General features: G+C 43.8%; 1 protein-coding gene across 1 annotated transcript in view; it reads right to left on the reverse strand.

Moving 5' to 3' along the window:
- The window catches only part of TYK2 (tyrosine kinase 2), a 57,150-nt gene extending 40,371 nt beyond the window's left edge, over positions 1-16,779 (reverse strand). Inside the window, exons 1-3 of the mRNA XM_081934645.1 lie at positions 16,577-16,779; positions 12,735-12,940; positions 11,978-12,101 (exon numbers count right to left, since the gene is read on the reverse strand). Of these exons, the coding sequence (XP_081790771.1) occupies positions 11,978-12,101; positions 12,735-12,921 (311 nt within the window). The 5' untranslated portion in view covers positions 12,922-12,940; positions 16,577-16,779. The remainder of the gene's footprint in view (positions 1-11,977; positions 12,102-12,734; positions 12,941-16,576) is intronic.
- Positions 16,780-18,847: the final 2,068 nt, after the last annotated feature.

An 18,847-nucleotide genomic window follows, 5' to 3' on the forward strand; every position in this document is an offset into this window, starting at 1 on the left:
CCTGGCCCTGTAGAACTTGCTACACCCGGACTGCTTGAGCCACCGACCAGTGGGAGCTAGCCAAGCATGGCTTCTCGGAGCAGCATGCTGCCCTGAACAACCTGGCTTATGGCACCCTCCATAGCCCGCTCAGCCGCAGCCTCCATGTGCTGGAGCTGGGTGGAGTCGAGTTGGCAGTGGGCAGCGATGCAGAGACCAAGGGAAGGGGAGCCAGGTAGCAACCTTGCTCTCTGCGCGTGGGCAAGAAAGAGAAGCTGCCTGTGAGGGAGCCCACAAAACAAAATAAAGGCGCTCTGAGGATCCCCCCTAAAAAAAGACAGCGAAGAGCCCTGGCCTGGCGCCCCCCCATCAAAACTTTTCGCCACCGTTTCAGTGGGCGTGGCTTGGTGGTGGGGGTCAAGTGACTGAGTGTGTGTGAGTGATGTCAAGTTGGCCACGCCCACTCAGTCACATGCCCCATCTAGCCAAACCCACTGAACCAGTATTAAAAAAATTTGAAACCCACCTCTGTGTCATAGTACTGCATTAAAATATTATTCAATCCCAATCTTTTCACTATATTACAAATATAAATAATACCTTGATCTCATAAACATGTTTTGAAGAAAGTCATTTTATGCACTTCTTGAAAGCCTGAAGGGTTATACTCAAGTTAGATTTTCTTAAGACAAATTACTTGACTTAATATGAAAAAGAAAGGACTGTAACAAAATATGCAGAATAATCCCATTTCTAAAAATGTATTTACCATTAATAAAAACAAAATTACCCCAAATGAAATTACTCAAACAGCAACAAGTCTGCATTTAATCCTGATTGCACATTTAAATATCTTTTTTTAAAATAACTTGAATAGACCTCCAACCATGTTCAACAAAACAATTCAATGAACAATAGAACCAGTTCCTCCTCTAAAAACCCACTCTTTTTGATTTAACCTTACACAATGACAAAATACAGAAATGGCATCTAAACGAGACTTCCAAAGGAAGAAATGGTGGATCAAAGATGGTTCCGCAAAAAGCAGAACCAAAGAATAAGCAGCCACTGAGTAGGCCACCTCTTCAAATCTTTCTGGATAAAGAAGAGACTGGAGATGCCCACTAGTGCCACAGGTCATTACTCTTCATGAGGAGACTGTAAGACAGCAGTCTTTGACAGGTTTTGCGTACTGGAAGACAAGGGAATAGTTATTTTGCTCGGGCTGTAGTCAGAAACTTTAAAAGGATACTAGTTTGCATATTTCCTTTTCTAAGCACATACAGAAATTGCTTAACTACTTTTCAGCTATTAGAAACCTTTGGACTGACACGTCTGAAAACACCAGGTGAATTTGCCTCCAATATTTAATGAATGAAAAATTTAATTACAAGCTTAAGAAATCGATCATTTTGACATAAATAGCAAAAGCCTAATCAAGACTTTGATTTTAGCAAACTATGTGCAGATTAAGTTCCAGATAAATTTGAAACATTTTGGAATTCACTTAAGAATCTTTCCTGTGCAGCAGCGAAATTTACTTCTATGGATAGACTGTGTCCAAAAGATGTTTGGAAGAAATCACAGAAGAAGAGCAACTTTATCAAATAAAAAAGTTGGCATTGAAAATGGATCTACAAATGACAGGCTACAAAAATGACATGGAAAAAGATATTCCATTGATCATACAAAAGATATCAGTTGATGTTTTAAAAATCAAAAGAGAATTATAAATAATAAACCATAAGAGTGACTTGGATAATTCTTTTATTGTTACTGATTCACAAAAGATGTTTGGATGACTTTTGTCAGAAGGTAACAAAAGAAATGAAAAAGAAATCACATTTTATGACATTACTTGAATGGATTAAGTTTAAGATTGTTAGATGCAAAAGGAAGGAATATAAAGTTGGTTTATTTGATCAAAGTTGAAATATATTTTACTTCAAGCAACCTGAACGGAATTTACTGATAACAGTTCTGAAATGATAATGCATTAGGTTTTAGGTAAACTTGTTTATACTTGTTTAGATGAAGTTTTGGAAATAACCTTCATATATTTTCTTTTTATTACTTTTCTTTCTGTTTTCTACATTATTACTTTTTCTTTTCCTTTGCACTTTTTACTTTTTCTACTTTTTCTTTCTTTTAGTTTGCATTAGTTTTTACTATTGCAGTTAGTTTTAATAAAATTGTTTTTAAAAGATAAAATCATAAACGATACGTTCATTTTTTTCTGTTTAATGCTAAAAGTCTGTAAGGGATTTTCCAGTCAGCAATAATTGCAGATATTTAACAGAATAGCACTCACTGTCACGGAATGTCTCCTTAGTTCTAGGCTGTTTGTCTTTTATCTGATAAAAGAAGTCAATTTAGCTATTTCAGCAACTTCTATCACCTTACCAATCATACCTTCACTGTGGGTAGTGCAGAATCTGTCATATCCCTATCATGATTCTGCCATTCAAGTGGGGAGGGGACCCCAGATTCTTCTACTTACTTATTGCTCTCACCCTGTTTCCTATGTATCATGTAATGCCCTAGTTTATAACTTTTACCCTGTCAACTATTCTGCCCTATGTTTTGATTTATCTTGGGGAATGTACAAGGGGGGAGGCCCATCAGTTTTCTGTCAGCTTGGAAGCCTCACAGAAGAAGCGCATGGGAAAGACACCTTATTTCTTTCTCAGGACGACCGTTTCCACAACATTTTCCGTACCTGTGGAGTGGCTCATTCAACATCAAACTGAGAGGAGGGGATTCTAACCAGTTTATCCTAACAGAATTGCTTGAAGGGAACTCAGAAACTGTTTTGCATTGTCTTGCACTCACTTCCTTTCAATTGAAGTTTCCTTTTGAAATGCTAACGTTTCGAGAGTCCATGCTTTCTTGAACAGGAGGGAGAGGCAAGACCTTACACTTTCCATCTTTGTGCAAGCAATTATGGTAACTGCAGTTACCATATAGAACAGCGATGGCGAACCTTTTTTGGGTCACATGCCACAAGTGGGGGGAGCGCAGGGGGGTCGTGTGCAGGCATGCTGCACCCATAATGCAATGCGCTACCTCCCCAGTGTGCATGCGCGCACAACGCATGACCCCCCCCATTTTTACATGCTTTTTTCGCCCTCCCCAGGCTCCAGAGGCTTTATAGGAGCCTGGGGAGGGCGAAAAGAGCCTCCCCCACCCCCCCGGAGGCCCTCCGGAGGCTTCCGGGATCGTCCAGAGGCTTCCCTGACGCCTTCGGAGCGCTCAAAATGACCCTCCGAGCAAACCGGACGTGGAGCCTGGGGAGGGTGAAAAATGGCTTTAAAAACAGTGAACTCAGCTGGCCAGCGTGCGCATGCGCGCTGGCCAGCTGACAGGACAGCGCCTCGCCTGCCCGGACAAATGGCTCCTCGTGCCGCCTGTGGCACACGTGCCATAGGTTCGCCATCACTGATATAGAAAAAAAGTTTCCTGACTTTATTCCAACTATTTGTTCATCATTCCCAAAAGAAAAACCTCTGGTATCAGGTGCATATTAAACTTATTTTATTTAGCTATACTTATATATCTTATTTATATTCATCTTTACAATCCATTGAATCAGTGTATATACCATATTTGAATCCAAAATCTCTTGGTTTTATACACATCCACAAAACGTGATCAAGTGTCCTTTCTTGTTGTTCCCATTTTCAACATAAATTTAAAGTGACTATACATTCTAAACAATTTCTCTGGTGACACATACCAATAGTAAATCATTTCATTAAAATTCTCTTTAAGATTATAACATAGTGTATATTTCAATCCTTTAGCTACAAGTTTTGTCATTGTTTTATCTGTAAATGAAAACAACATGATGTATGTTTTTGATGATTCAACAGGACAAATTACAGAGTAAGAACTAAATGTATAATTGTATTGTTGTAAACCAATAACACTCATTGATCAAATTTAGTTCATTTTACCAAGTATCTTTTCATAGATTCTGAGTAGCACAGGAGACAGTGATGAGCTGTCACACTAAAGCTGAGCTAAAGCTAAGCACAATATAGACAGAACCTAATAGATTGAAAGCTGGGCATGCTGGCTCATTCATCTGCACAGATTTCCTAAACACAATTCAATTGTGGGAATCCTGGATGGTCTCTGAACTTGGTTGTTTACTTGCAGGTGTTTTGTTACCTAACTAGGTAACAGCTTCAGTACTACAAAGGAATGGGGTTTGCTCTCTGTTTATATACACAAATGTTACTAAGATGTTACTAGAGAACATCAATTAACAGTTGAAAACACAATGTATTTTCACAATACAGGGACAGACTTAATTCTCATTTCAACAGGGAAATTGTGAGCATCCTAGATCAAGCTAAATCCAAAAATGCTAGGGAATGCTGGAAATCTTGGCACTCAGATAAATCAAACATCAATAGACACCTAGAGATACACAATATTTTCATATAATTCAAAAGAGACAATTAAAAAGATAAAAGAAAACAAAAAGACCAGAACACCACCTCTCCAGCAATCCAGATAAGCAGGGATTAACAGCATCATTAACCCCAGACAAACAATTAAGCAATATACAATATCCTAATCAAGGAACTATCAACTCACATAAATAATTAAGCAGTAATCAACAGCCTAGTGACATGAAGGAGAAAAAAAACACTTCCACTAAGAATGACATGGCAAACTACTATATATACTACTCCCCAATTCATATAGTGCCTCCCGGTTCCCCTCACACACACCCAACCCACAGTGCCTCTCGTGCACCCCTCACATCTTTTCCAATCCTCTCTTGCACTTTTGTGCACACTCCCTATGTACCTTCTCCCCAACACAGATAGGTGCCTCACATTCACACTCTCACTCACTTTCCCAACTGGCAGTACTTACCTGCTTATGCGCCAAGAACTTGCAACTTCCTGCTAACTGCCAGAACAGAACAGAATAGGAAGGAAGCGGAGATTCAGGGGGTTTTTAGTTAGTTGTTTTTTAAAAATTTGTAGGGGTGGGGGTTTAGGGGTTGTGGGGCGGGTGGGTCAGGTCAGGAGCGATGAGAGAGCCGGGTCTCCAGGTGTGGTCGCGAGCAGAAGGAGCGGAAGGGAGGAGGAGGGGGAGGATATCGTTCCTATACAGGGCTCTTTAATTCCAACGGTCGCAGGGAAGGGCAGATACGAGGACAGATTAAGAACTTATAGTCGGTTGGGAGACCGTGGTTGCTGGTTACACCCGGTCGCTTGTACCAACCCCCGCGTTCTAGGTGGTCAAGAGTTACAGACCCAGGGCCTGAGGCTGTTGTTATGCAATGCGAGGTCCGTTGTTAACAAGGCCCCCCTCATTTACGATCTAATTTTAGAGGGGGAGCCGGACCTCGCGGGAATAACGGAGACCTGGTTGGGCCACGAGGGAGGTCTTCCCCTCGTGGAAATGTGCCCACCAGGCTACCGAGCATTTCACCAGCCCCGGGCCCAGGGAAGGGGCGGTGGGGTAGCAGTAATTATTCGGGAGGACTTAGAGCCGAGGGAGTCTACTGTGCCACAGACGTCCGGATGTGAATCCCTTGTTGTGAAATGGGGCCCAGGGAGACAGTTGGGCCTGCTGATAGTATACCTGGCTCCTCGCTATACATCAGCGGCCCTGCCTGAACTCCTCGAGCTGATCGCATCGGTGGCGGTTGAGACCCCCAAACTTTTAGTGATGGGGGATTTTAACCTGCCATCGATGGGAGAAGCATCAGAGGGGGTTCGGGAGTTCATGGCTTCCATGACAGCCATGGACCTGACTCAATTGATTCAGGGCCTGACACACGTGGGAGGACACACCCTGGACCTTGTTTTTGTCTCTGGCCAGTGGTCGAGTGATCTGGGAGGAGGGGACCTAACCATCACTCCCCTGTCATGGTCAGATCACTCACTCCTTCGTCTTGACTTCCCTGGTGCTACCTCCCACCGCGGGGAGGCGGAACCGGAAAGCACTAGATGGTTCCGCCCCAGGCGCCTGATGGAACCAGATAGGTTCCAGACGGAGCTTGGGCCACCTCCTGTAACCTTGACCCGCCCCCGAGTAGAGGACCTGGTGGTCGCGTGGAATAATGCGACTACCGGGGCCTTGAACCGGGTGGCGCCTTTGCGGCGTCTCCGGCGGCAATGATCCACCCTGGCCCCTTGGTTTACCGAGGAGCTAAGGGTGATGAAATGCCACAAGAGACGTCTAGAGAGTCGTTGGAGATCCTCCCGTTCCGAATTTGATCGAACACAGGCACGAGCCCATTTAAGGACGTACCTTGTGGCATTCAGAGTGGCCAAACGCCAATATTGTGCCACTCTCATTGCATCCGCAGAGAACCGCCCTGCCGCCCTGTTTCGGGTGTCCCGCTCCCTCTTGTTTCAGAGGCCGCGGGAGGCCCCTCTACAGGGCAGGGCAGAGGAATTTGGGAAATATCTGCAGGATAAAATCGCTCAAATCCGGAAAGATTGGGTCCCTGTCAGTGGTCCAATGGAGACGTCCGTGGCGAGTCTTGAGGAACCGACCTGGGAGGAGTTTGACTTGGTTGCCATCGAGGATTTGGACAGAATGCGTGGACGACTGCGACCCACCACATGTTTATTGGACCCGTGCCCCTCCTGGCTTGTACTGGCATCCTGGGAGGTTACACGAGACTGGCTCCTGGGCCTAGTGAACGCTTCGTTGAGCGAGGGGTCTCTCCCGGCCGCCTTGAAAGAGGCGGTGGTGAGACCCTTGCTCAAGAAGCCTTCCCTGGACCCTTTGGAGCTGGCCAATTATCGTCCTGTCTCCAACCTTCCCTTTTTGGCGAAGGTTGTAGAGAGTGTGGTGGCTTACCAGTTTCCACGACATCTGGAGGAAAATGATTATCTAGACCCGCGCCAGTCCGGCTTCCGCCCCGGTCACAGCACGGAGACGGCCTTGGTCGCGTTGGTGGATGATCTCTGGAGGGCCAGAGATAGGGGTTGCTCCTCTATCCTGGTCCTATTAGACCTCTCGGCGGCTTTTGATACCATCGACCATGGTATCCTGTTGCGCCGGCTGGAGGGGTTGGGGGTCCGGGGCACCGTTTTGCGGTGGTTCGGCTCCTACCTTTCTGACCGGACGCAACGTGTGTTGGCAGGGGAGGAGAGGTCGACCCTACGCCCCCTTACTTGCGGGGTCCCACAGGGGTCGGTCCTCTCGCCACTCCTGTTCAACACATATATGAAGCCGCTGGGTGAGATCATCCATGGTTTCGGGGTGGGATATCATCTGTACGCTGATGATACTCAGCTGTACATTTCCACCCCGAACCACCCCAACGAGGCCGTCGAAGTGATGTCCCGGTGTGTGGAAGCCGTACGGGTCTGGATGGATGACAACCGACTCAAACTCAACCCCTCCAAGACGGAGTGGCTGTGGGTGCCGGCTCCCCGGTTCAGCCAATTAATTCCATCATTGGCCATCGGGGGCATTCAACTCGCCCCCGTGGAGCGGGCGCGCAATTTGGGCGTCCTCCTGGATGCCCGGCTGTCCATGGATGACCATGTGACAGCCGTGGCAAGGGGGGCGTTCCACCAGGTTCGCCTGGTGCGCCAATTGCGCCCCCTACTGGACCGGGACGCCTTACGCACAGTCACTCATGCGCTGGTGACGTCTCGCTTGGACTACTGTAACGCTCTCTACATGGGGCTTCCTTTGAAATGCACCCGGAGGCTACAGTTGGTCCAGAACGCAGCCGCGCGGATAATTATGGGGAGTACTAGGTACTCCCATGTGACACCGTTCCTGCGCGAGCTGCACTGGCTCCCTGTGGTCTATCGGGTGCGTTTCAAGGTTTTGATAACGATCTTTAAAGCGCTCCATGGCTCAGGACCTAGTTACTTGCGGGATCGTATTCTGCCCCATACATCCCTGCGACCAATCCGCTCGCACAGAGAGGGCCTCCTCCAGGTGCCGTCCACCAGACAGTGTCGAGGGGCGGCGCCTAGGAGTAGAGCCTTCTCTGTGGCGGGCCCAGCCCTGTGGAATGACCTCCCTCTGGATATTAGGAATACCTCTGACCTCCGCTCCTTCCGTGTAAAGCTCAAGACCCACCTATTCCAAGTAGCTGGCCTGGCTCAACTATGATTTAACTATATCGCTCCTGACGGGTTTTTTATTGGGTAATTTACTTTTATTTATTTATTTAGGGGTTTTTAAACATTGTGATTTTAATTGTTTTTATTCACCAGCCCACCTCCTCCTTGTACACGTCTTGTACACGTCTTGGTATACATCTTTGTTATATGTATGTCTTGTCTAGATATGTATTTTATATGTTTTATTGTACGCCGCCCCGAGTCCTTCGGGAGAGGGTGCGGCCAAGAAATAAATATTTTTTATTATTATTATTATTATTATTATTATTATTATTATTATTATTATTATTATTATTATTATTATTATTATTATTATTATTATTATTATTATTATTATTATTATTATTATTATGGGACTTTAGAGGTCTTCTACTCCTTCCTCTACCTTTTGGATGACAAAATTGCCAGCTAGTCTTCTAAGGAGCCTGTTTGATCTGCCATTTGATGCAAAGTTTGAAAGTCAGTGTTTAACGTTAGAGTTTCTCCACTGACTTTACTTGTGGGCAGCCAGCAGGAAGTCACCTCGCTTAATGACTATGGGATTCAGTTAATGATAGCAACCATCTGTCAGGGATCTACATTAGCTGAGTTTCAGGAGGCAAGCCTTCTCTGCTATGGCGCCTGCCTGATAGAATATTCTCTTCTACCAAAGTCAGGTTAGATCCATTCGTATCATCATTCTGGACATTTCTCAAGATCTATTTATGTCACTAGATCTGAGGATACCAGGGAAATAGACACATTTTTAGATGGCTCCCTTGTGGTTGAAATTTTACTCTGTCCGTGTGATTTGTATATTTTAATATTTTAATAGTGTTTATTTTTTAATAATTACTTTTTGTACTTTTATAATGATTATTTTTGTACATTTGCTGCTTTTATGGTTTTATGCCACTCAGAATCACTTCTTATGAGCTACCATAATCTCATATAAGTGAGATGAATAAATAAGATAAGAATCAGGGCTGCAGGGACTACAGCTGCTAAGCAATGTGGTCATGCTGTATAACATCACTTAGCGACAGCAATCCTGGTCCAAATTGCTCTTGTAAGTCAAGGACTGTATTTATAGCCAAACTTCATACCCCTCCAAAATCAGGAATGCAAAAGAATGTCGCTTCCATAATACGTAGGTCCACAACAGAAACAATCTATCCTGGAAAATGTTCTTTGCTTTCTATTCATATGTTGATGATAATAGTCTGACCATAACAAAGTTCTCATCATAATTGTAGTTTGCAGGTTAACAAAAAACTGACTGATGCAACTTGGAAGATTACATCACTACCATGTTTCCCCAAAAATACGACATGTCCTGATAATAAGGCCATGCTACATTTTTCGGGTGGGCAAAAATGTAAGCCCTCCCCCGAAAATAAGCTCCCTGGACAAACCCTCCCTTTTGGCCAGGCAGAGTGCCACCCACCGACCTAGCGGTATCCCGAAGGCACCAAGCCGCAGGAAAGGCTCGCGTTGCTTGGTGCCTTCAGGATACCACTAGGTTGGTGAGCAGTGCTGTGCCCAGCTGGAGAGGGGGGTTACCGGGTGGTTGCTCTCTTGCGAGCGGGTTCCCGAAGAGCTGGGCACCTCAGGGTCGAATGGCTGTGTTGCGCTGTTGCAGCAGCCGAGCAGCTGCCCGGCAAACCCCCTTTCCAGCCGGGCACAGTGCCATTCACTGACCTAGGGGTATCGCCAAGTCGCATGAGTGGTTGTTCGCCGCCCTCCGGCTCCTGCGGCTTGGCGCCTTCGGAATGCCCCTAGGTTAGTGAATGGGCATGGCTGGAGAGGGGGGGTTGCGCGAGCGGCTTTTCTGCTCCCCTCTCACGCGCCTCCCAGCCTCACAATGCCCTTGCCTAACTCTCCCTGCAGAGCCAGAGCCACCTGGCTGCCACCGCCACATGGCTTTTTCTGCAGCTTCCAAAGCACAGAGGTAGGATGCCGAGTCTTCCGGAAGTTGCCACTCTGGGAATACGCTCTATGGTTGTACGCTCTGGAAGTATGCTCTGCCGGCAGCCAGCCCACAACCATAGAGCATACTCCCAGAGTGGCTGCCCCGGCCCTGCAGAGAGAGCTGGGCCAGAGCATGGTGAGGCTGTGAGGCACACAAGCTGGGGACAGAACAGGCACTCACGCAACCTCCCTTTCCAGCCGGGTAGAGCACCATGTACTGACCTAAAGGTATCCCAAAGCCAAGTCGCGAGAACTGGGGAGAAGGCAGAGCACCACGCGGCTTAGCACCTTTGGAATATCACTGGGTCAGTGAGTGGCATTCTGCCTGGCTGGAAAGGGGGGTTGCTGGGTGGCTGCTCGTGAGCATGGTCACCTCATGGCTGGTTTGTTGCGCTGCTGCGACAGTGCAACACAGCCGTTTGCCCCTGAGGCTGTGCTTTGCTCTTTGGGTGCCCGCTCGCAAGAGAGCAGCCACCCAGCAACCCCAAAACAATAACCATCCCCGATAATAAGGCCCAATCAATATTTTGGGGGTCAAAAGAAAATAAGACCCTATCTTATTTTCAGGGAAACACGGTATTATATGTAGTAGGTACACATTGTAGTTTACAAACATCTGCAATAGGTTCAGCACTACATATCTGATTATGTAAGAATTATTTCAAGGTGTAATGGTTAAGTTAAAAATCTCAGACCCCTGAAAATCAGCCCATTTCCTTGTTTTTACCTTACCAGCACTCCAGTTAATTTGTATAATAATCAAGTCAGAAGATAATTAAAGACAGAAATATTTTTCAGTACTACTGTTTCACATTCTAATTAATATTTACATATCACAATATACTGTTCCACCACAATTCTATTTACTTATCACAGTTATGTAAGCTATTAAGAAATAAAATATATTTTACCATTGAGTCTCATATATGAGGGCATAACAAAAATTCCCCTTTCAGAATTTGAAAGAATACACAAAATAAAAACACACCCACAAGATTAAGTGTAGGGAACTATGGCATTTAGATTGTTCATCAGGTTGTAAATAATGATGCAATGTCTAGGGCAGTGATGGCGAACCTTTTTTGGCTCGCGTGCCAAAAGCGGGGGGAATGCAGGGGGGGGGGTCGTGTGTGGGTGTGCCATACCCCTAATGCAATGTGCATGACCCCAGTGCGCATGTGCACATGACCAGCGCTCCCCCACATTTTTGGCATGCTTTTTTTGCCCTCACCTGGCTCCCATTTTCTCGTAGGGTCGTTTTTACTCCTCCGAAGCCTTCAGGGAAGCCTCTTGAAGTACGTTCCTGAACTTTCGGTTTGCCCATAGGACTGGTTTTTCGCACTCAGGAGGATTCAAGGAAGCCACCGGAGGGCAAAAAATGGCCTCAAAAGAAGGCCAAAGTCAGCTGGCCAGCTGACAGGGCAACGCCTTGCGTGCCCTGACAAATGGCTCCGAGTGCCACCTGTGGCATGTGTGCCACAGGTTCACCATCATAGGTCTAGGGTATAGAGATAGCCTTTAGACTCTCATTACCCTTTAAGAATCTATCTTCTTTATTATTAAATTCTGCAATAACTAGACTTCACTTAACTGAAATTATCTTTGAAAGGTAGAATAAGGATTAATGTATGTTGTCATATATATATAATTTCTTCCAGACAGAAGAATAAATTATCATTACTTCTTAATTCTTCCATAAAAAGACTGGAAACTGCTTATCAATTACTACTGCAGCTCCTTAAATGTAACTATTTAACCAACAATTTTATTAAATACATTAAAAGAAAAGTAGCACATTACAATTAGACACATTGTCAAATATCTTCAACAAATAAATATTTTAATAGCAACTATTCTGAGATTACAACCCCAAATGTACAGGCAAAACAAAGTGGAACACACATGGAAGCAAAGAATATTCCTACCTCATACGAAAATGCAAAGTGATCTTGATATCACTATCAACATCAAAGACATAGTTGGGAGGGAACCAACATTTGGTCTCTGGGTCATAGAGTGCAAACAAACTGAAGCAAGTTGGTGTGATTCCTACCAAAAATAAAAAAATACAGAGAAATGAGAAACTCTTCAGATATGCCATGAAATCATACTGAGCACAATCCTAGAAGTCACTTCATAATTTTACTGGTTGACACCAAAGGCTTACCTAGTCCAGGATCCAGCTTCTCATAGTAATCAACCAGAAACCCCAAAGCAGGACGTGAAGACAGCAGTCCTCTCCCTGTAACTTTCTGGTTATTGACTAGTAGCCACTGATTAATTAACTTAGGGGGACTAAAACTAATTTCCTTAATTGGAACTGCCGAAATTGTTGCACAATGATTCAGCTTGTGGAAACAGATGCCATAACTAAGCTTTGCACTCTTAGAATGCAAATAGAATTAGAATTTTTAACTAATAAAATGTTTGATTTTCTCTATTTGAATTTCTTTCCACTCAGCTGCATTGGATTATAGTGTGCCAGAAAATATGAATGTACATTAACCACAACAAAAGCTTTTATCTACAAAAGGTAGCTACTATTCTTCCTTCTGAGAAACAAGCAAACTCTTTAGGCCATACTTTTCTAAATTATAAATTGAAAGGATATTTATCAAAAGAATAGGGGCTACACATGTCTACCACAGAGGTTTAGACAAGGCCAAACCTACTGTTTCTTACCTATCTTCTGTGCAATATCACTGCAGATCTCTTCAGCGCAAGGAGTCCCTTTGGTGTATGTCTGATACTGTTCCTCTGCCTCACCCTTCCAGTGCAAGAATACCCTCAGACCTCCAGCAGGTGAAAAATAGCATCTCTCCATGACTGATTCACTGTGTTTTATTGAAGAGTGGCAGAGAGGCATCATGCTAATAGCCAATCCTTAGCTGAGGAAAACATAAAAACATCATTTAGAAAATATGAAACATTTGCAAGAGCAAATAATTATAAGGAAACCATATCTACTACAGATCACAATTATTCTCAAAATATTAAATGAAGTACTACCTGGTTATAAAAAAAATGCTTACTTCATTTATCTTAGAGAGGAACTCAAGTCCAAGAGTCAATACATTTGGGTGGATTACCTAAATACAAACTCTGATAGCCAGCATTAAGTCTTATACATTTCCTGTTCTTCACCAAAAAAATCATTTTTTTTTCTTTTTGCATGCAGAACAGGAAGTTACAGAGAAAAAATGGATGGAGTGAATATTTATCTCCTCTCTAAAAAAAATAGGCACATTGCTATCTCAAGATACAAGATAGTATAATTCTAAAAAATGCCTTATTCTTGTGTGGCTGAAGGAACTTTTAGAGATACTATTTCTAAGTGAAACTTATCAGGTATTATTCCTTGGATGTTACCAGAATGAAATAACTTTTTACTAGTGGCAACCAGATACTATTTTCTAGACTCTTAAAAATTCAGAAGAATCACGCTGGTAAACTTAGCCATGTGATCAAAATTAAGAAATCTTTACTAAATAATAGCATTATAGCTTCCAGATTTAGTATTTTTCAGCTGAAATTCTAAAAGTGAACAGAATCATAGATTCTGGATTCTTATTTTCCTAGAAAAAAGTTATTTCAGAAATCAGCATAAACAATAACCAATACAATATTAGCTCAGCATCCAATCATTCAAGCTATCATGATACTTACATTTAATAAAAACAAGGATGATTAATGTTAAGCCTCCCTGGCAGTTATACAAATCAGCAAAAAAATATAACTTTCTTAAATAAACAAATTTGAAAATGCCACTAATTATTATTGCTTCATTAATAGTGGGAAGAACAGAATTATGCCCATGTGCTCAGCTGTTTCTCTCTGTTTCTGCCTCCCCGACAAGCAAACAAACCCCCGATTGGTTGTAAAACAATGGAAACAACCAAAATTAAAAATCACAGTAATTTGAGTCCAGGACACTCAAACACATAAACTAAGCATGAAATGAGTTATTTCATACTATTAGAGCCCCAAGCTTGATAGCAGGTTTTTGGCCCATAGAGCAGGGGGTGTCAAACAGGCAGCCAAAGGGCCGGATGCATCACGCACAGGCCACGCCCATCCACCTCCTCCTCATGTGATACGTCACATGACAGCAATGTAATGTGGCAAGTTTGACACCCATGGCCTAGGGAAAGGCCAGCAGTATCTGGGCAAGTCTGATTCCAGGGGGGATGAAGGACAAGTACCATGGCAGAAAAGATTATCCTCTTGTGTCCCAAAAGTAGATTCTCTCTTGTGAATGTGACCCAGGGCATTCATCTCATGCTCATTGAACAGGAGCTGTGAGTCTAGAAGAACCACCTCTCAACGGTGTACAAGATCTGTCTGAGGCTACAATGTAATCCCATCCAGAACAAGAGATGGAAGGTTCCCAGAAACAGGAGGTTCTAAAACTCAAAGCCACTCAGTGTTATTAGGGCTGAGCCAAAGCCTATTGTTTACCATTTAAATCCTGCCATTCTCCAGATACCAAGACATGACCCCCACAGCATCACATCATGGCCCAAGTGAAGATGCATAATTGGATATCATCTGCATACTGATTGCATGCTTGATCACAAAGCATCTTCTCTACCTAGAGCAAGGGTCAGCAACCCGCGACTCTGGAGCCACATGTGGCTCTTTTATCCCTCTGCTGTGACTCCCTGTCGGCACCACAATTTTGAGAGGAGCTTCTGGTTTGGGGGGAAGCAGGTCGCGCCAGGAGACTCTATGGCAAGGGGTGGGTTTTCCGGTCAGCTCCACAATTGATAGGGCTTTTGGTTGGGACAGGTAGAGGAAAAAGGACACCGTGCTAGGAGGAGACTCTATGGTGGGGAAACTTCTGGTGTGCTCCAGAATTGAATAGGGGGTTTCTGGTTAGGACCTTTGTGGCTCTTTGAGTTTTTAAGCTTGCCGACCCCTGACCTAGAGGAACTATTGCGCCTGCCCAGCAAACTAAGATAATTAACTGATTGATTCCATCAAGTTAAGCTTAGATCGTAACATAGTTTGGTATAAACACAAATCTCACCAATCCTTCTGTATCCAACTATTAAGTTGTTTCTGGCTTTCCTGATTTGGGATTAAGTACTGATTTAAGATAATCCTTTCTGTCCTTCTTGATCCAAACTATATAAGTATATCTATGCTGAATTGACAATTATGGTCTATATTTCTAGTGTTTAAAAATGTAAGCACTCTAACCCTCTGTTTTTTGCAAGGTGGTTCTGCTCTGGCTCAGACTGATTAACCCACCTCATTACTGACACTTAATACAAGCCATTCACTGGAGGCTTGTAAGAGACTGCAAATGGCTCTTCCAGAGAAGTCTGCTGGCTAAGCATACAGTAAGGAAATGTTAGCTAATGCATTAGCATAAATAAGGAATAAGCCTATTCTTTGTTTTATTTTATGTAAATTACTTTTTGAATATATTTAACTGTATAAAACTTTTTTTAAAGTTTGAACATGTTTTATCACCCTATCCTTCTGGCATTCCTAATCTAAAGCAGAACACTACGTAGCTAAGGAGGTAAGTCCAGATATCCCTTATTAAAATTTAGTCTTTTAATGAGCTCACTATTTTGTCTGCAATACAGAGATAGTACTCTTTGTAAAGAGTGTTGTATACCTGTAAAACATGCCTCTGTAAAATAACTTACAATGTTGTTACACTGTCATTTGAATAAATATACTTCTGATTCAAGTCTATATATTTTATGATCTCTAATCTTTGTTTTTCATAATCTTTTTTCTGCTTGCTCATAAGAACTGCTTTGCTGAATCAATCCAAAGACTCATCTGAGAAAATAATTCAAATAGTAGGCAGAAATATCTCTGCAAATAGATTTTTAAAGGCTACTTAATCTAGAGTCATTGACAGACACCTATCACAAATTTAACCTTGATTACTTTTTGAAATGTAAACATTAAAGCTAAAAGTAAAATATAAGAAGTTATTCAAATTAATAGCCATCATCTATGTGGTTGTTAAAAGTAAACACTGACTGAATGGCAATATCATTTAATTGTAAATTATATTTTGGCATAATTCAAAATAAATTTAAAACTGTCACACATTTACACATTTAAAGAACGGTTGGTTTCTTCGCCATCCCATGCTTTGTGGTACTGCAATGTTTTCGTTAGAGATAACACACCGCCTTCAGCGATTTCACGGTTCTGAACTCCCTCTCAGCCCCATTTTACGAGTTAGAAGGAACCATGCCCTCCGTGCCATATACATAGATTGAGGCTCCGTATCAGCAAATGACAGCTGGCAGAAACATGACAGACCTTCTCCCTCATTCTCCCCCGTCGGTTCCTCGGGCATTGGCTCAAACCCCTATTTTCTAAAAGTCATTTCAGCCTTAGCCTCTGTCGGCGCCCCCGTCATTCCAGACTTCTCGCACCCTCGGCGCGCCATTTCCTCCAGAGCCATCCGTCAGCTCCTCTATTCTCCCGGCCCCACCACTAGGTCTGTGCAGTCTCCACGTGCCAAGTCCCCCGGCCCAACCGCTACCTACCTCAGAGGTGGGGGGAAGAGGAGGAGGAGGAGGAGGAGGAGGAGGAAGCCGCTGCTACTTTCACGCCGTGGCGGCGGCGCTCGACACAATCTCAATAAACTCAAGAGAAGCAGCTCCAGCCCCTTCCCTCCCTCCCTTTCTGTCTGGCTTGCGAAACCAAGACAAACCTTATTATTGGCTTCATGAGACAACTTCTCTCATTGGTTCGTCTTCTGCTCCGCTCCTTCCTTCCCCCTATCAGGCTACGCCGTAAAGTTAAACTCGGCCCCCTTGGAGGCTCGTGATTGGAAGCTTTAAAGACGATTGGCTTCCCAAGTGCGCTAAGGGGTCTGGATTTAGCCCTGGTGCTTCTGTCTCTACCTGCCCCTGCTAGCTAGGGGGTCGCAACGCCTGAGTCCGTCCGCCGCTGAGTTACTGCGTCGCTGAAAGAAAGAGGCAGGTCTCCGAGCATTGCAGTCTGAAGGCCCAGCCGAGCTACATCCGAGAACCCCATCCAAGCGATCCGAAAGAAGCCTCAGGTTAGTTTCAATGTCTACGGCATACCGGCTCCGAAATGGCCAGACTAGCGTGCATTCACATGTCTCCAATCCCTTGCTTGCTGCAATCTGGCTTTGTGGCAAGCAAGGGGTTTGCAGGTACTGAATACACGCTAGTCTGGCATCTCAAAAAACCGAGTCCCAACTTCTGGATTTTCGATGCTTCCTGGATGGAAAAGATCCGCATTGTGCATCAAGTAAACTTTAAAGAAAGTTAAATAGTCTGGCAGTGAAAACGCTTCCCCGTACATGAGACCGGGGATTTCCTCCCCTGCCGGATTTTCCCTGCCAGGCTGTTTAGTTTTCTTTGAAGTTTACTTGATGCAGAATGGGAAGGATCCTGATACTGATACTGATCTGGTTTATTCATATTGTTTGAATCGTGATATTTTTTCTACTTGAATAATACCAGCTTATTTTTGTCTTGTCCCAATTGGTTTATCTTTTACATTTTTTTCCTTTCGATTCTAATTATTGCCTACTCTTTATTCTCTTAATTTCCTCTGGTGATTGTAATAAGTTGTTATAAAACTTTGCATCCTTTTTTACATGTCCTTGCTTGTGTGGGAAGAAATATCCATTGGTTCAGTTCCAAGGAAGGCACTGGGAACAAAATGGGTTGGAAAGATGGTTTCATGTTGAAGCAGAACCACATGGAGTTGGGTGTGTGCATGTTATACTTTCTCTTGGGCTTTGCACAGGAGCTTCCAGGGAGTAATGCAATGAAGGGGCTTCTGTTCTGAAAGGGTTTGGGGCAATTCCTATTGTGTTCAGACCTTGCTGCTGGGAGTAATGGATTACCAAATCTGCATTTCTAAAGGCTGGCCTCAGCTTAGTATCTGCTTGGGGGCAGGCACCTGAGGCTCTTAGTTTCTGTCTTTAGAAACATGTTTCTCCTTTAGGGAAATATAATATTCTGCCTTTTTTAATATCTCTCAAAATACTTCATTCTTTTAGGAGGTGTTGGAAGAAATGTCCTTTTGGGTTCGGCTCCAAGTGGGGAAAAAGACACTGGAGACATGGAGGCTGCTTGGAAAGATGGTTTTAATGGTGGACAGGACCACATGGCCTGAGTCCTGAACAGAAAAGGTGATCACATGCTTCAATGTTGGTGGAGAAGAAGAGAAGGGAAGAGAAGAGGGGGTGAAGAAGGGCTTGCGGGGCTCTTTATAATCTGTTCTGCCCCACCTATCTGTTTCCTGTTCCTGTGTAAGAAATGTATTCTGATTGGTTGCCAGACTCCCATGGGCCCGTGCAAGGGCAACCCTCTAGGCTGAGTTTTGAATCCAGGTTTGGTTGAGTTCTCAGATGCCATGTGGTCAGTTGAGTAAAAGGCAATATTATCCTGCCTTAATCCCATCACTCTGGAGCTGAAGAGGAGAACTCTTTATTATGTAAAGTGGACTAGCTTGGCCTTCTTAATGGCCCATTGACAAAGTGGGGATGGGCAGGAAGCTGCAGGAATTTACTTTGTGTTTAAAATGTGTTTCTCCTTTTTTCACATCCAGGAAAATATAATATTCTGCCTTTTCAATATTTCCTAGGATATTTCATTTTTTCTGGGAGAGGGCTGGGTGATAACTTCCAACAGAGGGATGGGTGCTAACTTTCGACATAGCTTAATGGCTTTGCCCTGTGTTGGATCTTGAGTGAGGGCTAATCCTACCATTCTGCCTTTGTTTCAAAATATCCTGTCTTGAGTACGTAGGAAGTTAGCACCCACTCCTCTCCTAGA

The sequence above is a fragment of the Natrix helvetica genome (assembly GCF_964273705.1).
Source record: "Natrix helvetica genome assembly, chromosome: 1".
NCBI classification, from domain to species: domain Eukaryota; kingdom Metazoa; phylum Chordata; class Lepidosauria; order Squamata; family Natricidae; genus Natrix; species Natrix helvetica.